Consider the following 23,251-nt stretch of genomic DNA (forward strand, 5'->3'; position numbering starts at 1 on the left):
ACCTCGCTACCACCATGGTCGGGTGTCTTGGTTGATTATATATAGAAAGGCAGCCAAAACCGCACAGAGCAATGAAAAGTCTACGTGAGTCACAGGTGCATCTGGTCTGTGCAAAGACGACAACTACTCGAGTGACGAGTTCGGAGTTGGGCACATGAGCAGGCAGTGTATACTTAACGAGAAATCAGCAGACTAGCATGACGGAGAGAGCGGAGTGGACGTCCATCTCCTCTCCTCCTGTTCAGCCCTCCGTGCCTGAGCGCTGCACGGACAATTGTGTGTTGGTTCGTTCCGTGCATTGTTACAATGTTGCTTTTCTTGCTGATTTATTACATTACCGATTTTTCAAATGTTAATTTTCTCCCTGTGCTTAAAAATTATTAAAAAACCGGCCTGATTATGCGGCGTATGGTACGCTGCGGGTTGGCTAGTATAAAATATTTACAAGTCCAGTCAGTGCACAACCCAGTGCCTCCAGCACCGATCCCCCAAAGTTCAGGCCTCTCTTCCCGTGCCTTCCTTTTGGCCGCCTCCACTCCTCTCTCTCTCGTCTCTCGTCCACTTCCACCCGACTCTTGACTCCGACTGAAGGGAGGCGGCCCCTTTTATAGCAGCCCAGATGGGCTCCAGCTGCTCCCCAACACTCCTCCGCGGTCACTCCCCTGTGTGGCGGAAGTGCCGACTGCGCACCCGGAAGCCCTCCGAGTGTCCCCAGTCTTCTTCCCCCCAGCACTTCCTGGTGTGGCGGAAGTGCTGAGGTCCAGGGTTCTCCAGGCACCGGGGCACCCCCTAGCGGTGGCCACGGGCCCCAACAGGGTTGAGCTTCTAAGCTCTGCACCCATGGTCACCAGTGCAACCAGTGCGGTCACCCCTTCGTGGTCTGGAGAAGGCGTAAGCCCTCCTCCGGTCCTCCTGGGCGTCCCGGCTGGGTACCACCCCCAGCCACGTGCCACAGCCTGTAAAACTATGTATAAATAAGATTTTAACTTAGTATTTCTAGTATTCTAGTCTTCTTTGGAACATAATCTCTCACCATTAGTCCTGTGTAAAATGGTTGCTTTATAACTGAGTACCCTGGAAAGCTTGAAGCCAGACATCTTTGCACCATGGTATTCTCATGAATTTGTTATAACTATAAATTCTGGTTATTTTTGTTATTCCTGACATAGAATGTAAACAAATAACAAGTCTAAAGTCAAAAAGTCAGCACATCTAATAATTGAGATTTCACTCCCAAATCATAACGCTGAATCGTTGTGGAGAGAAAGCAATAAACTCAAGAACAACATTTTTCTGACCCTTGATATCTGAACTGATTCCACATTTTTTGCTCCTTCTGGTTTTGAACTCGTACCTACAAAATGACTTGGCTCCATCTCCTATTCCGTTATAGTATTTTGGGGCAAAGCTCAATTTGTGCAATGTGATGGCCGTTCACATTAAGATATATCGTAACTCTAAGCAATTAAAGGAATGACCCTGTAAGATACTAGAGGTAAAGGTAACTTAACACACAATGTAGGAAAATATGCAGTTAAGATCTTTGTTTCATTATAACTCCAACTTTTATCCTAAAACATTTGGTAAATTATTAAAAGACTTTTGTGTTACAACCTTAGCTTATGTTTAGCCCTCAAAAGAAAGACCTCTTTTAATCTTTACATATCAAAAGCAAAGCATCTCCAGCAGAACATGCAAAACTCTCTATTCAAGCATCACATAAAAGTTTTTAAAGATGTTTATAAGGCCTTGCATTGCTATGCTTAATTTGAAGCATGTACTTAACGTGATCACCAAGAGTCAACTGGAACTTTGTTAAAGATTTGTCTGTTTCACTTCAAGGAAAACACTTCACAGCAAAAAGAAATTGCTGTTTTCTGTTATCTACATTAGTCCTAAATGTTTTTGTATATAATTCATTTTTATATAAGCTAAAGTATCTTCAACTGTTTTGCTAAATTACTCATTTTTCCTTTCTTCATTAAAATTTAGTTTGGTTTATTTATAGAAGCTTTGCACTGACTAATTAGTTTTTAGCGGTGTTTCCCATTTTAACTTGTTTTATATAATGAACTTGAGATTTTTTTAAACATCTTGTAATTTAAACTTTTTAAATGCTGACTCTGGTTCAAGTGACTGTCATCAGTGAGCAAGGCAGCACAATCTACAAGCAAACATTCTAACATTGTCATATATTAATATTGAAACTTTAATTAAGCTGAATTTTTTGAGCAAAAATCAAACTGCAGACATGGAAATTAAATAAATACAACAGTTGTAGCAAATTACGTTATAGTGACTAGACTTTGAATGCCAAGGTTGCTGGTTCAGTTTCATTGTGTCTGACCTTAAGCAACCCACTTTATCGGCCTGTGTTCTAATCTTTAAAAGACTGTAATGTGTCTCAGTTTTGTATGTTGCCTTGGATAGAGAGTTCAGCCAAATATAGGAAGTGCCAGACTGTATAAGGTTACTGTAATAATAAAACTTGACAACTCAGTGCAGGTAGACTGGTACCACCTGAGCAATAATGTAAAGAAAGAACTGTGGACAGTAGAATTTCCCCAAACACAGTAGGTCATAACAGGTAAGCCCATTTTCATTTTTCTGCCACCCGAATGCACATGCACCTATAATAGATGACTTGTTTTATATATATAAACAAAAAAAAAGTGAAGTCCACAATTTCAGAGTCACCCGGAGGCACTAGGAGGATCTATAGGAGCTTGGCCACGGGAGTTTTCTCGACCCTGGAAATTCCTCTGGAGGTGTTCCTTAAAGTGACGAAAGTCCCTTGTGGCCATTACGTCATTGACTGTGGTTTCAAGAAGAAAGATTTGGCAAATATTCAACTGGCAGGAGGTAACAAGGCCAAAATGTAAGAGGTGTGGAATTTGAGCAAGTGGTTATTCTTTTTTGAGCACATCGATGGGTAATTACAACAGGCAAGCACATTTCTCTATAGTCAAAAATCTAAATATACTGCTCAAAAGAATTAAAGGAACACTTTTTAATAAGAGTATAGCATAAAGTCAATGAAACTTATGAGATATTAATCTGGTCAGTTAAGTAGCAGAGGGGGTTGTTAATCAGTTTCAGCTGCTGTGGTGTTAATGAAATTAACAACAGATGCACTAGAGGGGCAACAATGAGATGACCCCCAAAACAGGAATGGTTTAACAGGTGGAGGCCACTGACATTTTTCCCTCCTCATCTTTTCTGACTGTTTCTTCACTAGTTTTGCATTTGGCTACAGTCAGTGTCACTACTGGTAGCATGAGGCGATACCTGGACCCTACAGAGGTTGCACAGGTAGTCCAACTTCTCCAGGATGGCACATCAATATGTGTCATTGCCAGAAGGTTTGCTGTGTCTCCCTGCACAGTCTCAAGGGCATGGAGGAGATTCTAGGAGACAAGCAGTTACTCTAGGAGAGCTGGAGAGGGCCATAGAAGGTCCATAACCCATCAGCAGGACCAGTATCTGCTCCTTTGGGCAAGGAGGAACAGGATGAGCACTGCCAGAGCCCTATAAAATGACCTCCAGCAGGCCACTGGTGTGAATGTCTCTGACCAAACAACCAGAAAGACTTCATGAGGGTGACCCAAGGGCCCCATGTCCTCTAATGGGCCCTGAGCTCACTGCCCAGCAGCATGCAGCTCGATTGGCATTCGCCATAGAATACCAGAATTGGCAGATGCACCACTGGTGCCCTGTGCTTTTACAGATGAGAGCAGGTTCACCCTGAGCACGTGACAGAAGTGAAAGGGTCTGGAGAAGCCATGGAGAACATTATGCTGCCTGTAACATCATTCAGCATGAGCAGTTTGGTGGTGGGTTAATGATTGTCTGGGGAGGCATATCCATGGAGGGTCACACAGAACGCTACAGGCTTGACAAAGGCACCTTGGCTGCCATTAGGTATCAGGATGAAATCCTTGGACCCATTGTCAGACCCTATGCTGGTACAGTGGCTCCTGGTGCATGACAATTCCTGGCCTCATGTGGTGAGAGTATGCAGGCAGTTCCTGGAGGATGAAGGAATTGATACCATGGACTGGCCACCACACTTTCCTGACCTAAATCCAATAGAACACCTCTGGGACAGTATGTTTTGGTCCATCCAATGCCACCAGGTTGCACGTCAGACTATCCAGGAGCTCAGTGATGCCCTGGTCCAGATCTGGGAGGAGATCCCCCACAACACCATCTGTCATCTCATTAGAAGCATGCACCGATGTTGTCAGGCATGTATACAAGAACACAGGGGCCATACAAAGTGCTGCGTACAATTTTGAGTTGCTGCAATTAAATTTTGGCAATCAGGCAAAAAGCCTGCCACATAATTTTTTTACTCTGATTTTTGGGGTGTCTTTAAATTCAGGGCTCTGTAGGTTGATCATTTTCATTTCCATCAAACGATGTGGCATCCTTTCGTTCCTAACACATTACCCAGTCTATATCAGTATAGATATCCAGGAGGATTTCTTTTTCCCATTGAGATCTGATGTGTTTTCAAAGTGTTCCTTTAATTTTTTTGAGCAGTTTATTTACTGTTAAATTATGCCTAGAGGCAACAGAGTATTAAGTATTATTGTCTATTGTTTTGGTTCTTCCTCTTTGTTTGTTCTCCCTACTTTTTCTTTCTGTTTGCAATCACTCAACCATTTTTTTTTAAATTCACTTTTGGCTTCAGTAGTATTTTTCCGGGTTTAGAGTCACCTCAGAAGTCCCCTTATATGCCACAGATTCAAGTAAAAATGCAAATGGAAATAGTTTTGTATCAATCAAATCTACATACTGTTGTTTACAGTCCTATTAAATAATCATACTATTTGATATGTCTTGCCATCCTTTGTGGCCTTTAAAAATGATTTCTGATCTCGCACTGGACTGTACTGTGTGGTGTTTTATTTCAGTCTTCACTGCTTTTTCTGTGATTGCTACATGTCGATTCTCCCTGATGGGCTCATTGATTTTTTTTCTTCTTCTTCTTTGCAGTACTTTATGGGTGGCTGTGATGGGGCTAATCTGCTATGTCTTTGTTCCCATCTTTCAGCTTTTCTCATTGTCTCAGGCCGCCAATATCCACGCAGACAATTACTGTACATATGCACATTGAACTCTGGCTTGAATGTCAGATCCAGAGATTTCCTCCTACACAAGAAATTCAGTCAGCACATGGAATGACATGACCTTATCAGTCATTTTGTGAAACTTAACTATGAACAAATGACTCAGACAGGTGACGTACATTTTTACTTAGATGTGAGATAATCAATGGACATAACTTTCATACTACCTTTGCATTTCAGCTTTCATAGGACTTTCTTAGTAATATGAAAATGTTCATTATTTTTGGTAACTTTTTTTTTTTTTGATATATGTGGTGAAGCAGATATATAGACAGACAAACAGACACATACTTTTTTTTCCCCGAGGGAAAATTAAGAATAGACAAAATAGTAAAATGGAAGGCAGAGTTATCAACTGAAAGCACCTAGAAGTCAGTTCAAACTCAATATAACATTTTTCACTGATGTTAGACCAAATGAGTAAAATCATGGGTTAAGTGTTACCAACTTCAAACCTAGGGTAACCTGGGCCAGGTACAAGCCATTGTGTAGCCACAGCTGTATGGTGCCAAAGGCATAAAAGAAGCAGGCAGCATTTAGGAGTCTCTGACCATACGTCACTTAATTCTGGTTTGCCCAGAGGTATATAACTGCTTCAGTCTCTGCCTTGATCAACATGACGATCAGTTAAACAATGGTACATAACCAATTTTCTTTGCTTAACAAAAATGTAAACACATTTTCTTTGGTTAAACAATAGTATTGTTGTCAACTATCAAAAAAATACATATACCACTGTATGCTGATTAGAGACCAATGTCTTCAAAACATGTTCATTTTCAAACAAAGTAAATACAAACGTTCTAAAGAAGCTGGCAGTTCTGTTATCGCAATGCTTTATGTTGAAGAGATACCAATCAAAGCAGTTTGACCTTCAAAGCAGGTGACTTTATTGTAGGGCAGGTAAATATTTATGCCCTGTAGACAGCTACCAACAATAACCTGTAACAGAATTATTCAGGTAATTTGCCTTTTCACTTATCATCCCAGAACGGCATGGTGGCACAGTGGGTAGCGCTGCCGCCTCGCAGTAAGGAGACCTGAGTTCACTTCCTGGGTCCTCCATGTTTGGAGTTTGCATGTTCTCCCCGTGTTTCCTCCGGGTACTCTGGTTTCCTCCCACAGTCCAAAGACATGCTGGCTAGGTGCATTGGTGATCGTAAATTGTGCTTTGTGTGTGGTGTGACCTGCGGTGGGCTGGCAGGGGTTTTTTCCTGCCCTGTGCTGGCTGGGATTGGCTCCAGCAGACCCATGTGACCGTGTGTTAAGATATAGCGGGTTGGATAATGACTGACATGACTTATCATCCCAGTCACAAACAAAGGGTGCCTATTTCATCCTTAATCTATTGGCTTTTACATTTATAAATTTTTCCTAAAAACTATACACAGAAATGTCCTTTTCTTTAAAACATTGATTCCAAGCCCATCACAAACGCTTATCTAAGTAGACAGATAGAGCACTTTTACTTGTGAATTGTATGGATGTCTTTCTAATCTTCTGCCTGTTATCTTGATTCCCTTCACAGAGGATCTGAAAGAGAAGCTGAGAGAGTATGTACAGGAGATGAACAGCCACCAGCCAGATTTTATAAAGATGGTTCGACACACCAAGCAAGAGGGACTCATCCGTTCCCGTGTGAGTGGCTGGAGAGCTGCAACAGCCCCAGTTGTTGCCCTTTTTGATGCTCACGTGGAATTCAATGTTGGATGGTAAATACTTTAGCATATGTATGCATTGTGTGTTTTATTGGATCTGTATTTTGTGTTATGCTGAAAAACTGCTGGCAGACATTGGTTCAATTAAATTTAATCAGATATATTCCCGGTGCCAATACCGAAAAACGCATAAACAAAATACATTAAGAAAGCATGTCTCACTATATTTATTAAGTCTCTGTGTAAGAATGACTGCCTTCTCTTAATAAAAAAAACTTCTCCCACCAACCACTCAAAGCCAACTTCTAACACCATCAATTATTTTCTCTGCACAGTTGTTTCACAGAAGCTGTAAGTGACTGACTTCTGTAGAAATATTCACAGCTGGGCCCACCAAGACATGGTTAATGAAATGCATAGTGGTGTGTAGCCCAGGATGCAATCTAACAACGGTTTGGGTATAGTCCATGAGACACACAAACCTAATTATGAGCAGTGAAGTGAGCATTGTGTGTTTCAATGTGCATTCTCACTCATTCAGAACAACAATACCCACTTCTTTACACTTCATTATTTCTTAAACCCTTCCTTTTAAGTTGTAACAACTACAGTTTAGAGACATTCCTGGTTTTCCAGTGATAGTAAATACTGTAGATTCTTAGGTCAAACCTTTGCATATGTTGGAATTTAATGTGGTAGGTCAAATTCAATTTGCTCTTTATATCTTGACCTGATAATTGTGTGCATGAGATTGTGTGTAGTTTGAACATTAGCTCCATGTCTTCAAATGTTGTCCTACAAAATGTTTTTCTCCTCATCCTACAAGCTATTGGAAACAGAGGTAACCTACAAAAGTAGATCTCATGTTGGCTAACCAGCAGGAGGGAAAGAGTACAGAAAAGAGGAGAATACTCTGCATGGAGTAAGATGATCCATGAAGTCCCTCAGACCACTTTTTGTACGTTATATTAATGTCATTGTTTCTGTTATAATTAATAAACATGTGAAATACAAAGATGATACTGAAATTGGAGCATTAGCAGATACTGCAGAGGCAACAAAAACAATTCAGAAATACTTGGGCAATCTCTACAACTGGGCAAATACTTGGGATATGCAGTTTAGCACAGGAAAGTACTGCATAAGGTCAATAGAAACATCAATTATAATTACAAAATGACACAGAAAATGTATAAGTATTAGAAAATTACTTTAATAAAGCAAATTATACCAAAATTGGGTTCTCCAACACCAAAAAACTATATCTAGATATAAAATGTAATTAGCAGAGCTCAAGGAGATGAGTAAATAATTTAAAACAAACACAATTTGTAGCAATTTCATTGAAGCAGCTGAATATTAATCAAGGGATGTTTTTCTCAGAACATGTAACGCACTAGTGAGACCACATCTGAAGTATTGTGTTCCAGTCTGGTTACCATGCTACAAAAAAGACATAGGCTCTGAGAGACTGCTTTGGAACCACTGACTGAGATATCCTGCGGGGTCACATTGTGAGAACATTGAAGAGGCTGTTGACTGCACAACTGATTACATCAACTTCTGTATGGACATTGTAGTTCCAGTAAGAACAGTACGCTGCTATGCTAACAACAAGCCATGGATTACAAGTGACATCAAGGGCCTTTTGAACCAGAAGAAAAGGGCTTTTAAAGGCGGTGATCAGCATGAGCTCAAGCGTGTGCAGAAGGAACTCCGAGTCCAGCTCAGGGTGGCGAAGGAGCAGTACAGGAAAAAGCTGGAGCAGAAGTTGCAGAATAACAGCATGAAGGAAGTGTGAGATGGGATGTAGATCATCACTGGCTGCAGCTCGAAGCAGGGTGCCTCCATCGAGAGAGACGTGGAGAGAGCAAACCAAATGAACAACTTCTTTAACAGGTTTGATCACCCTAACCCACTCTCACCTCGGAGTACTGCATCCTCCAACCATCCTTCAGCTGATACCAGCATAGGTGAGACATCCCCACCCACAATTACAGCAGCACAGGTGAGCAGAGAGCTGAGGAGACTTCGTGCCAGCAAAGCAGTGGGTCCAGATGGTGTATCGCCACGACTGCTGAAGGTCTGTGCGTTGGAGCTGGGGAGTCCTCTACAGGACATTTTCAACCTGAGCCTGGAACAGGGGAGAGTCCTGAGGCTTTGGAAAAAATCTTGTATCACCCCAGTCCCAAAGGTATCACGTCCTAGTGAGCTGAATGACTTCCAGCCTGTTGCTCTGATGTCACATGTGATGAAGACCATGGAGCGGCTGCTTTACCACCTGAGGCCACAGGTCCACCACGCCCTCGACCCTTTGCAGTTCGCATTCCAGGAGAAGGTGGGAGCGGAGGATGCCATCATCTATATGCTACACCGATTCCTCTACCACTTGGACAGAGGCAGTGGTGCTGTAAGAATTATGTTTTTGGACTTCTCTAGCGCCTTCAACACCATCCAACCTCTGCTCCTTAGGGACAAGCTGACTGAGATGGGAGTAGACTCACACCTGGTGGCATGGATCGTGGACTATCTTACAGACAGACCTCAGTATGTGCGTCTTAAGAACTGCAGGTCTGACATTGTGGTCAGCAGCACAGGAGCGTCGCAGGGGACTGTGCTTTCTCCGGTCCTGTTCAGCCTATATACATCAGACTTCCAATACGACTCGGAGTCCTGCCACGTGCAAAAGGTCGCTGATTACACTGCTATCATGGGCTGCATCAGGAGTGGACAGGAGGAGTACAGGAAGCTAATCAAAGACTTTGTTAAATGGTGCGACTCAAACCACTTACCCCTGAACACCAGCAAGACCAAGGAACTGATGGTGGATTTTAGGAGGCCCAGGCCCCTCATGGACCCCGTGATCATCAGAGGAGACTGTGTGCAGAGGGTGCAGACCTATAAATACCTGGGAGTTGAGCTGGATGACAAATTGGACTGCTCTGCCAATACTAATGCTCTGTGTAAGAAAGGTCAGAGCCGACTATACTTCCTTAGAAAACTGGCCTCTTTCAACATCTGCAATAAGATGCTGCAGATGTTCTACCAGACGGTTGTGGCGAGTGCCCTCTTCTACGCGGTGGAGTGCTGGGGAGGCAGCATAAAGAAGAAGGACGTCTCACGCCTGGAGAAACTTGTTGAGAAGGCAGGCTCTATTGTAGGAATAAAGCTGGACAGTTTAACATCTGTAGCAGAGCGACGGGCACTAAGCAAACTCCTGTCAATCATGAAGAATCCACTGAATCCACTGAACAGTGTCTTGCTCCACTGACAGACTGAGGAGATCGTTTCTCCCCTACACTTTGCGACTCTTCAATTCCACCCGGTGTTGGGATAAACGCTAACATTATTCAAAGTTATTGTCTGTTTTTACATGCATTCTTATTATCCTTTAATTTAATATATATTTATATATATATATATATCTGCGGTGGGTTGGCACCCTGCCCAGGATTGGTTCCTGCCTTGTGCCCTGTGTTGGCTGGGATTGGCTCCAGCAGACCCCTGTGACCCTATTCGGATTCAGCGGCTTAGAAAATGGATGGATGGATGGATATATATATATATATATATATATATATATATATATTGTGGTCCCCGGGCTCGAGGAGGGCTTGTGCCTCCTCCAGACCGAAAGGGGGCGTCTGGCCTGGTTATACTGGAGCCCAGCCCTGTAGGGGCCCGTGGCCACCGGCAGGCGGCGCCCCAGTGCCTTATTATGCCGGGAGCCCGGCACTTCCGCCACACCAGGAAGTGCCGGGGGGAAGACGACAGGGGACACCCAGACGGCTTCCGGGTGCGCAGCCGGCACTTCCGCCACACATGGGTGTGTCCGCGGGAGATTGCCGGGAAGCAGCTGGAGCCCATCCGGGTTCTTATAAAAGGGGCCGCCTCCCTCCAGTCATTAGGGGGAATCGGTGCTGGAGGCACTGGGGTTGTGAGTGCACGTATTTATTGTAAATAACTTGTAAATAAACAGTGTGTTGGGTGGAACTATATTGTCCATCTGTCTGTGTCCGGGTCGAAGTACACAATATATATATATATATATATATATTTTTTGTATCAGTATACTGCTGTTGGTTTATGTGAATTTCCCCTTGGGATTAATAAAGTATCTATCTATCTATCTATCTATCTATCTATCTATCTATCTATCTATCTATCTATCTATCTAGCAGCACTTGAAGATGGGCAGAGGAGAGCAACAAAGATCATCCAAGGATTAAAGTGTTATACTGTATACCGTATAATCTACTGTATTTTATATCTGTCAATTTGTCACTTTTGAGGTTTTTTTGTTATCTGGAATATTTATTTGAGGTTTAATTTTCAATTCAATCCCTCTTGAAAAAGTTTTATTTTACTCCTGTCCTGGTTTTCATTGTTTTCCATGACACGCCCTAAATGCATTGCATGACTGCATTCATAGCATCTCTTACATCACGGAATAAATATAACAGTTAACAGTGTAAATTATCCCTCATTGGATAAACAAAGTCTAGGAAAATATTTATTCTAGTTTGTTTCAACGCAAAGTAGGCAATAGCATCAAGTTTTCATTCCAGTTTTGACTTGCCTTTTTCTGCCTGACATGTGATTCTCATTTTGTCCTCTTAATTCCTAGTTGTCTGGTTATTCTCATTTTCTAAATCCTGAACTTTTAATCTGTCCTGACTATGATTAAGGCTGAGTATAATCTCCTGGGACCTGTTGCATAACGCCATGCGTAGAATTTAGAGTAACACATGGCTTACGCACAAAAAAATTCAGATGCAGAAAACCATGCGTAAGCCAACTTCCTCACATTTCCGCTACATAAATCCCAGTCTGGGTGAAATGTAACGCTCGTGCATGTGTCTGCTGCCCCTCCCAGACTTCTCGCAAAATATGCAAATCAATATACAGTAAATATTCCCTTAACTTCAATGTTCTGTGAAAAGACAATGGCAAAAGCATGGGGAAAAAAGTGAATGCCAAGTGGAGGCAACGAAAAACATACTGTTTGTTGGTTTAAGCAGTTGTATAAATAAGAGAAGGAATTTGATCGAAAGTTCAAGTTCAGAAAGTCGCATAGTGCCCAAAATAAAAATGAAGTTGTCAGATATCAAAGTCGCCATGAAAAGGTACCCCACTGTTCGAGTGTCATATGGAAGCTTATTAGGGTAGAGAGAAAAGAGAGAAAAGAAAAAAAAATAGGGACACAGTGGAAAAAAAGCTTGAAATGTCAACTTTAATCTTGAAATTTTCACTTTTTATTTTGTCTTTAAAGTAGAACATCATAAACTTAATCTTAAAATCTTTTAATTTACTAGTTTCTCAAATCCCATCGTTAGTAAATTAGCATGTTAAATTCATTTTGTATGTGTTCTTCTATGTGCTCTCTCTATGTGTGTGGATCACTACGTGCTTCTTAAACAGGCTTTCTCTTACACCAGCAGGACACAGAATGTATTACATTCATAATATTACAGCTCTCTGAACAATTTAAATACTAAGATGTATACTTGATATAATTTTCATGATGAAATTAATTAAAGCATGTATTAAACATGGGGCCACAGTGGCACAATAGTAGTGATGAGCTGCCGCCCCATCCAGAGATTATTCCTGCCTCCTGCAAGATGCTTGCTGTGCTGTGCGTGACCCTCGATGAAATAATTTATTGCAGCAGTACTGTCTCTCTGTACTAATCCCCAATTCCTGTTCTTCCTTTTCTTTCTCCAAGTAACCAATCACCACATACTCAGCTGTTTAATAAATGTCAAGCCATCTGTAAGCTTAGAACACAGATTCTTCAAAACTTTTATGGAACATTGAAATATATTCATAGTACATGTTTTAATTATTGCATCCATCTATTCATCCAGAGTCACCAATCCCAGGAAGCATACAGCGTGAGGCAGGAACAATCCCTCAACGGGGCGCCAGTTCATCACTACCGCTGTCCACCGTGTCCACACGTTTAATAACAGTATATATTGTTTAAATGAAGTTAAAAAATGATCTGTATAATGTAATATATATACTTTACTGCATTTCATCTGAAAAATGATATCAAGAGCTCCAAGAAGATAGTGCCTGGAATTCTAAATTGACTTAGGAGCCAGTCGACATCATCTGTAAATACACGCTCTTTTCTATTGAATTGAATTGAATTCCTTTATTGTTATTGTATGGTATAATTAGATTCAATATGCAAATCCTCCATAAACATATTTTCCTATAAAATGGCAAAACAACCACAACAAAAACAACAACAATAATAATAATACAATAAAAAACAATGAAAAATATATAATATGAATGCATAAGTGGCTCAGGTTGTGCAATATTACAACTGTAATGCAAGTTTATAGTGAGGTAATTGTAGTTATGAGTAAAACAGTACTACGGGGAGCACTTGATGGACTGATTGAGTGCATTTATATCTCTTGATATGAAACTGTTTCTAAACCTCGGAGTTCGTGCAGGAAAGGTTCAGAAGCATTTGCCGAATAGGCGAAGTTCACATAGACTGTGTGCATGGCTGAGGCAGCATGTGCTAGAAACTGCAACATTTTTGTATGTACACACCATTTATACATGAGCCCCGGTCTCTTTCCTATTTCTCATAATAATCCTTGGATATTTTCTTGTCTCTTGGCATAAAAGGTATATCCTACTCTGATATGCTTAGGGAATTAAACCTGTTTAGTCTCAAGCAGGAAAGGCTCTGTTGGGACCTAGTTCATGACTTGAAAATTCTCAAACAGATTAAAAAAGTTGGTCCAACTGAATTCTTTTGACTAAATGGAAAATGATGTACTTGAGGACACCAGTGGGAATTGAGGGGAAGTGCCTTTAAGACTGAAACTATGAACCCCTTCCTACACAAAGAGTTATGTGAATTTGAAACAAATTACCAAATCATGTAGTTAAAGCAGAATCATTTAAGAACTATCTGTAGGAGAGAATCACACATCGTATCTTTTACATAAACAAACAGTCTTGATAGAATAAGTGGTCTTCTCCTGTTTGTCAGATTTCTTATGTTAAAACAACAAGTCTGGGATGCAATCATAGGACACATGACGTAAAGGTGCTAACCACTACACCACTGTGTATTTGGAGGTCTGACAGGTTGTGCAATTTTCTCAGCAATGATCGGGTAACCTTGTGGTTTAGAGTCCAAAGTTTTAGCCCTTAGTTCACATTTAACATTTCTATGAATCCAGTGGACATGGAAATCATTTCTGATCAAAGTAAAATTCCAACTACCACAAAGTGCTGATTCTTTAAAGTATTGAAATGCAGAATCGTTTGATTTTAATAATGCAGCTCAAATCCACAGCTAAATGCCTCTGTCAAGGTATTCGGTGAGATTCTGTTTTTCTTTCATTTACTCTCTGCCAGAATAGTCGTTGATCTTATTCAATGCTCATTTAAAATTCACTAATCATCTGTAGTTTTTAAAACCATTTTAAAGATCTTTTCAATTTATCTATACCTAATTTTAATGTCTCAAGACTCTAATTAGTAAGGAAATCACTCAGTTATCACTTTGTTAGGTATACCTGTTTGTGATGCAAATGACTGTCTCCTCTAAACAGCTAATTATGTAGCTTCAACTCAATATATATAGTATGAAGACATGGGCAAGGGTTTTATTGTTGTTCAACCATTCATTAGAATGGAAAACATGCATGATCCAGGTGAGCTTGACCATAGTGTAATTGCTGGTCCCTCCTGGGATTTCCATGCACTACATTCTCTAAAGTTTGCAGAGAATATTATAATAAACAAAAAATACAGAGAATAGCAATTATGTAGTTAAAAATAACTTTAATAAGAAAAGTTAAAAGGCAAATGGCCAAATTAATTCAGTCTAACAAAAAGCCACAAATACACAAATGATATGTTTTTGTATTAGGGGCCTATAGAAGGTCATCCCTGAATGCACAAGACATTGGACTTTGAATAAGATCAGCTACAGCAGCAGAGGACCATGCTGTTTTTCATTTTTATCAACTAAGAATGGAAAGATGAGACTACGGTGTTTATTAATGCTGATCGGCAAAATTTGCCAAATTGTTTTTCGCAGCGAATATTTGTTCGCTGGTGACCTTGTTTGTCAAATAGTTTTGTGGATATGCCCATTATGCCTTATGAGGTCAGCATGATATCACAGAGCTGCAACAGCCAATATTGGATGGGACTGCCCCCCGTCCACTCATCCATTATATAACGTTCCCCTAGTAGTAGGCTAAAAATTCGTGGAAAACTTGCATTGAAGCACAAATGCTGTAGATGGAAACTGGAAATGTGTCTTTGTATTTGTGTCATAGAGGCAATGTCTTTTCATATGGACTTGTTTGTGACCAGTGTGTAATACGAGAGCCTACCCCCTAGGCTGATGCGAACATGAATGAGTGTAGAATCCACGTGTTTTACTGTTATGATTGTTTGGTAGCATCAGCAGTGAGTGAGTAAAAGCGTCAAGGGAAAACAAACTTCTTTTTGTTCAAGAGAGGCAAGTAGCTGCTATTGAATCTGTGGAGGGCAAGTTTTAGTAAATTCATGCTTTCTGTCGGAGACTTTCTGCGAAATGTTTTGCTGCTCTGATATTTACTTCAATTGTTTTATTTTAAGGAGGCCTGGTGGCATAGTGATTAGCACAACTGCCTCATGGATCAGGTCTCTGTTTGGCCACAATCAGTCCATCGTGGTTGCCAGATGTTTCACTATCCCTTGCAGGCTCTTAAAAGTCCATTTCACCATGGTAATCTACTCAAAACATCAAGTTTTTTGAAGTTTCCAAACATTTTCATGATTTTGCCTAACTTGCTAGTGTTTATGTGATCACCAAATCTTGAAGACTAAAGATCATAAAAATTGTCTGGTCTGAAGGACCTCAGTATCTGCTACTACTGTACATGCAGATGGCAGTGTCAGACTTAGGTATAAACAGACATCCTTTGGTCTATGGTATAGACCAGCAGTGGTTATGTAACATTGTGGGAAATGTTTTCTTGGTACACATTAGTCCTCTGAACCTCCTTAGTGTTAGACCCGAGCGTTACTTGGGCTGTAAACACAGTGCTAAAAGCGTTAGTCCCGAGTGTTACTGGGGCAACTCTACAAATGTGTCTTGCGTAAGCGTTAGAGCCAAGAATCACTTGAGCTAACAGCTGAAGTCCTGAGCATTGTTTGGGCAACGTTATAGGTATGTGTTGAATACGCATTATGTCCAAGCATCACTTGGGCAATGGTGTAGGTGCATCTTTTCCCCTTACCTGTAAGCGTGATGGTAAGGAATGTCAGGTGCCAGGTGTTGTGCGCACTAGTACACTAGTAATACGAGCAGTGATGTTGAGGATATTTTGGAGCCTCTCATCAGCAGATGATGAAGTGAACCCGAAAGTGATTCTAATGAATCTGAAAGTGATGCTTATATTTGGGTTTCTGTTGACCCTACTTCAAATAAAGCAGCACCACCTCATTTTTGATTTTATGGGGCAGCCAGGAATAAAAGTGGATGTAGACAGCCAAGATCCAATTATTTACCTTAAGTTATTCCTAGATGATGATGTGATCAAAAGAAATGTTTAGAAATTTTCCTTTTTGAAGAGATGGGAACCGGTGGCTGATGATGACATCTGGGCATTTTTAGGCTTATTGACACTGCAAGGACTTGTAGGAAAACAGAAGTTACTGATCCGAGATCATCCCTGAGGGTAGGTTTTCACTAATTTTGAAATATCTGCACTTTACCAGCAATGAAGACTTTGATGAGAATACTCATCTAGCACCAAAACTGAAAAAAAAAAATTGGGAGCTATAGCAGGCTATTGTAGCAAAATGTTTACATTCCAGACTATGATGTCCACATTGATATAAGTCTCATGGCTTATAAGGGCAGGCTGTTTTGGACACAATACATTTCATTAATGCTTTGTGAATCTAACACTGGATACATCTGGAATTCGGTCATGTACATTGGAAAAGGGACTAAGTTTGACAAGAAATATGACCAGTACAGCGTTTCTACATTGTCAGTGTCGACGTTGCTAGATGCTTTGTTTGATCAAGGTTACCATTTAACCATGGACAATTTTTTGTTACCTCGCCAGAGCTATTTGACATCTTGTTGCAAAAAAAAGACTAATGCATATAGAAAAGTATGTCCCAACCGTTGTGGCATGTCTGACGACTTGGTGAGCTAAACTACAGTGAGGTGCACTAGTGGTTTGGCAAAATAGGAAAGTGCTTGCAATGAGATGGAAAGACAAGAATGATGTTTGTCTTCTTAGTACTGTACATAATGCAGCTACATTCCTTGTTCAATCTAAAGGCAACAAAGAGGTTACTGAGCCTTGTGTTGTGGTCGACTACAATAGCACGATGGCCGACGTATATCATGCTGATCAAGAATTAACTTTCTATCCTGTGTGATATAAACACAGACCAGACATTATAAAATGTTTTGGGGCAGCCACCCTTATCCAGTAATATCCCTGGCTGCGAAAGGTTTTTGAAATTGAACAGAGATGTTCACAACGCTGAGTCCAAAACAGAACAGACTTCTTTGTGGTAAAATGGCGGCTTTAAAGACCCATGCAGGAAGTGACGTCATTGAAGGGGCGGGGCCCGGAAGTGATGTCATCTGAACTGGAAATGACATCATCGAGGGGGCGGGACCCACAAGTGGCATCTTCTGGACCGGCAGTGACATTATCGAGGGCATGGGACCCAGAAGTGGCGTCTTCTGAGGTACCGGAACCAGGCAGGATTTCTTGGGAAAGGTCTGCAGGGAACTGAGAAAGACAGTCAGTGCACCCCGCCCTCCCCTGGTCAGATGTGGTATTATCATTACTTAAGCCCTTCAGCTGCCTCCTACTTTCACGTGTGTGACACCTGTTATATGAAAGCAACAAAAGAAGATATTTAGTCATCTGGTTGAACAGTGTATTTGGAATTCATTTGTGCTGTTCAAACAGGACTGTCTCTCGTGTAAAGTTCACATCCCAGTTAGTCAAACAAATCATTGCCGCATATCCACCGGGCGACCCAGCACATCAAGGATCAATTGGTCTTCGAGGTCTTATTGGTCAACATTTCATTGAATTTATACCATCAACACAGAAGAAGCAGAATCCAGTGCAGTGTGCTGTTCAAAAGTTAATCAGTCTGGAAAGAAAATCCGCAACAAATCACGTTATTATTATCCCGACTGTGATGTTGGATTGTTGTTTTCACTGTGGTTCAAGGTATACCTCACAAAAGAAACATTTTGACAGTATACACATTATTATTATTTTTATTAATATTAATTTCATAGTATCATTATTATTCATCATTATTGGTATTATTTGTGTCATTATTATACTTTTGAGATTTAATAAAAATGTATTTTTTCAAATCAAAAAATGCAATGCTTTTTACATGTTATTTTCAGAAAAAAATGTAATGCTAAGGAGGCTACTGCCAAGTGACTGTCATTTGAAGGTTACGGTGTGCATAAGCATTACTGTTAACCTTATATATCCCTTTTTGGCAGCCGCTTACCCTTTTTAAAGTGATTAATTAACAGCAGGATAATACACCATATCATAAAGCATTCATCTCAAGCTGGTTTCACAAATAATGATAGTAACTTCAGGTCACACTGTCCAATTCATTCGATAGATCTCAGTCCAATATAACACCTTTGGTAATATTTGGAATAGTATTTTCAGAGCGTAAATATGTGGATGCTGTCGAGTGAACATGAACTAAAAGCCATAAGAAATGTTTCTGGCTCCTTGTTGAATGTGTGACTCGATGATTTTACTAGTACTGAAATCAGAGACTCTGTAAAGTTTCTGACTGGAAAACATCTTGCTGTGTCAGGCCAGAGTGCATCTCATTACCAGTGATGGAATAACTTGAAACTACTTCTGAGTTTTTAAACTTTCTGAGTATGCAGGGCTGCTCATTGTGTAGTATAATTATGATTATGGGCATAGTGAAAGGTAATTTCTGTTCAATTTATATTGTATTATATTTTTATGCTCTTTCCAATAATCATTGTGCTATAGCAAGTATATTATAATACATAACCCTTTTATTTAAATTGTATTATTAATAAAATGATATAATAAAAATTTCAAAATGAAGAATTAGGAAATGTGCTCATTATCAGCTTGGAGAAAATGTTATATTTGGATCAATAAGGTGTCATATAACAAGGCTGCATGTTTTGTTTTAAACATTAAGCGAACTGGGTTCATTTTCAGCAGCAAAACAAAATCATACAAGGCAGTAATCAGGCAGCACATCAATAGAATAATCAAGACATTTTGGCTCTGAACACCTGGATGTACAGTATATGCAATTGTATCTTGTCAATTTTATTATTAAAGTAATGAATGAAGTCATTAACACTGACAGTAGACTCCACAGAATCATAGTTTTGATTAGTAAGACTGGCAATGCTCAGCTGATTATAGTTTGACAAAGTTAATAAGTAGATGGTGCTATTAATGTACATTTTTATTGAGCGCCAAAGAATTAATCCATGCAATATCCCTCTGATATACAAATATAGCTAGGAAATGATTATGCGAATTGCTGTATGTAGCGTGTAAAACAGTTTGCTATGGAGCACGCGGTCGTGCGTCATAACTGAAAACTCGGTTTTTAAAGACTGCTTACTTCATTGTGTTTTAACCTCAGTTGTAAAGGATTGTTTTAAAGATCCCATGGGATACCCCTCGCAAACCGTTTTACATGCTGCATATGGCGATCCACCTCCGCGAGAAACATGCCTCTATGAACAGTCAACGTGGCTCGGAGGTGTATGTGGCCTCTACGACAGATGAATATAAATGACGCTGTTTTTTCTGTGTCATTGCGTCCGAGTTGGTGGGCGTGGCTCTGCGAGTTGTCATCGTATCCAACGGTCTTGGAGTTGGTGGGCGTGGCTCCTTCCTGCGTGCGCCATAGGTGTCTTACTTGTCGGCAGCTTAGTAAATCCATGCCCCTTCTGGCGTGCTTTCCATGGGTGTCTTACCTTAGTGAATTATATATATAGATTATATAGGCAATGATATATCATTATTTGAAATACAGACATTTCATATGTGTTCTATGTCTACAACGATCTTTGTGAATGTGGGATGACATAAGAAATGTGAGCCAAGAAATGGCAAGAACATTTTTTTGTATGTTATAGTAATAACAAAATAATGTTGACGTGAAGTGTAAGATGTATAAAGACTGAAGTCCACATGTCAAATAAACACATTCACAAAGGGTAGAACAAAACAAGTGCGTTTTTATTCAGGAATAAAACTTAGTGAAAAGAAATTGTTCAAATGACACATTGCTGTGAATATGTAAAAAAGTGAAGTCCAAATATTAGTTGGTACAAAATAAAGATGTTTGCACAGATTTTCATGTTATCTACACAGATAGTGCAGTGGTAGCACTGTTGTCTTGCAGTAAGAAATCATAAGTTTGTATCCCAGATCCTCCCTGCATGGAGTAGTTTGAGTAGTGAGAAATGTAAAGAGTTAATATTATATAATACAAACATGAAAAATAACAATAAAATAATCATGTTGAATGTATGAGAAGAAAGGCTTTTTTTAGGCCACAGAGCACTTTGTATTTAAACACTTCATCTGCTGTATGTGAAATAGATTCCACCATTATGAGTATGCATAAAACTGGAAATAACTGCGGTTATGGTGTGAGTGGTGTTTTGGAACTGGGAGTTGAGCGCATGCTTATATGGCACGAGCAGGAACATGCATGTTTGACCTGACAGCCATGAACACGCACGGAGTGTACAAGGCATGAAGGGGACCAACTGAGAAAAGAAAAGAGTTCTTGCCTTGCAGAGGAACTTGGTCATTACTACTTAAAAAAGAGGCAATGGAAAAAGAAGAAGAGTATGTAGGTTCGACAAGAAGCTTCTGTTTCAAGACCTCCATCTCTTAATTGAAAGAAAAAATGCCACATGGTCTTTCGCTCTAATAGGAGTACAGAATGGTGTGTACAGTGCAACAGGTACACCAGTTGTAAATGTAGGAAGTAGGGTCCTTACATGCATGGAAACTGTTAACATTTAAATTTGACAATTGGATATATTGTTATACTGACCACTCTGTACTATTTTTCCCTCTGCATATCCTGGTAGAGTGCAGTATGGGCGTTGCATTACAATACCCAACCCAAAATTATTTCTACACATTGTGTAAAGTTCTGGTTTCACATTGTACAAAAATGATGACATGTGTGTCTGTATGTGTGTGTGCACGTGCAAGAGAGACAAATTATTAGAATATAACATAAACTCTTTCACAAAAGGTATGATGAAACAAGTGTGTTTTTTTTCTAGAATAAAACAGCAGCAGCAATAGCAACGTTTATTTATATAGCACTTTTTCATTCAAATGATGTAGTTCCAAGTGCTTTACAAGATGAAGAAAGGATTAGGCAATACTAATTAACAAAGAATAAAGTAAGGTCCTATGGCCAGGAGGACATAAAAAAAACTCCAGAGGGCTGGAGAGAAAAAACAAAATCTGCAGGGGTTCCAAGGCCACCCAGCCCCCTCTAGGCATTCTACCTAACATAAATGATCTCAATCAGTCCTCATGGTTTTCAGGCTTCATGTGGAAGAATTAGATGATGATGGTCATGTGAACATCTGGCCTTTAAGTGCACAGTGCTTTGATCAGGTGGCGGTGGTGCAGATTGCCACCACAGAAAACTTGAAAAAGAACAACAGAGAAAGTAGGGGTTAGTACGGATTGTTGAACCATGATAAAAATGATAATTAAATGCATATTCAGAATATCAGGGTTACGCTAAAATAAAGCTATAAGAAATCCATATTAAAATAAGGGGGTTTTAGCAGTTTTTTAAAGTGCTCCACGGTATTAACCTGGCAAATTTCTATCAGTAAACTATTCCAGATTTTAGGTGCATAGCAGCAGAAGTCCACCTCATCACTTTTTTGAAGTTTAGCTCTTGGAATTATAAGCAGATAGTCATTTGAAGATCTAAGGGTACGATTTGAACTGAAAGGTGAGAGGCATTCTGAAATATAGGATGGAGCGAGATTATTTAAGGCTTTGTAAACCATAAGCAGTATTTTAAATTCAATTCTAAATGGCACAGGTAACCAATGTAACAATGTCAAACCTGGAAAGGATATGCTCAGATTTTGTTTTCCTAGTTAAGATTCTAGCAGCTGTATTCTGCGCTAGTTGCAATCGATTAATGTCTTTTTTGGTAGACCTGCGAGGAGTGTGTTACAGTAATCTAGTCGACTAAAAACAAAAGTGTGAATTAATTTTTCAGCATCTTGTAAAATTATAAGTGATCTCATTTTTGCTATATTTCTTAAGCGAAAAAATGCTGTGCTAGTGATATAATTAATATGTGATTTCATATTTGAGTCAGAGTCAATATTTACCCTTAAATTCTTTACTTCTGTTTTGACTTTTAAGTCTAATGGATCAAGTGTATTTCTAATACCCTCACTATATCAATTTTTGCCAATCACTAAGATGTCTGTTTTCTCCTTATTTAGTTTGAGAAAATTACTATTCATCCATTCAGAAACACGAGTAAGACACTGGGTCAATGAACGAGGAGAGTCGGGGTCATCAGGCGCTATTGATACAATACAGTTGTGTGTCATCAGCATAGCTGTGGTAGCTCATGTTATGCTTTGAGATAATCTGACCTAATGGAAACATGTTGATTGAAAACAGCAGTGGACTCAGGATAGATCTTTGTGGAACACCATATAGAATATCATGTGTCTTTGAAGTATAGTTACCACAACTGACAAAGAGTTTTCTTCCTGTTAAGTAAGACTCAGACTAATTTAAGATATTACCAGAGAGGCCCACTCACTGACTAAGGAGATTTATAAGAATATTATGATCAATGGTATCAAAAGCGGCACTCAGAGCTAGGAGGATGAGAACAGATAAATGGCCTCTGTCCACTTTAACCCGCAAGTCATTTACTACACAGTACAGTTTCTGTACTGTGATTTGTTCTAAAACCAGACTAAAACTTGTGAAGAATAGCATGTTTATTGAGGTGGTCATTTAGCTGCATAATGGCAGCCTTCTCTAGGATTTTTCCTAAGAAAGGCAGGTTAGAAACAGGTCTAAAATGTTCAGAAACAGTAGAGTCCAGATAATTTACTTGAGCAGGGGTTTAATAACTGCAGTCTTAAGACAGTCTAGAAAGACCCCCATATCTAATGATGCGTTTACTATGTCAAGAATACTATCAATTAGCACATTGGATTCTTCTCTGTAAAAACTTGTTGGTACTGGATCAAGGACGCAGGTGGAGGGTCTCAGTTGAGAAATTATTTTATATAAATCAGGTAAATCTATCCTGGTGAAAGAATTTTATTAGCTTAAAATGGAATACCGAGGTTTAATAGGATCAGTATTGGCGGGA

The 23,251-nt window shown here is 39.8% G+C and overlaps 1 protein-coding gene across 1 annotated transcript in view; it reads left to right on the forward strand.

Annotated features, from left to right (window-relative positions):
- The window catches only part of LOC120527094 (polypeptide N-acetylgalactosaminyltransferase 18), a 776,032-nt gene that overhangs the window by 557,394 nt on the left and 195,387 nt on the right, over positions 1-23,251 (forward strand). The window contains exon 4 of the mRNA XM_039750177.1: positions 6,664-6,847. Within this exon, the coding sequence (XP_039606111.1) occupies positions 6,664-6,847 (184 nt within the window). The remainder of the gene's footprint in view (positions 1-6,663; positions 6,848-23,251) is intronic.

This window comes from Polypterus senegalus, chromosome 1 (genome assembly GCF_016835505.1).
Source record: "Polypterus senegalus isolate Bchr_013 chromosome 1, ASM1683550v1, whole genome shotgun sequence".
NCBI classification, from domain to species: domain Eukaryota; kingdom Metazoa; phylum Chordata; class Cladistia; order Polypteriformes; family Polypteridae; genus Polypterus; species Polypterus senegalus.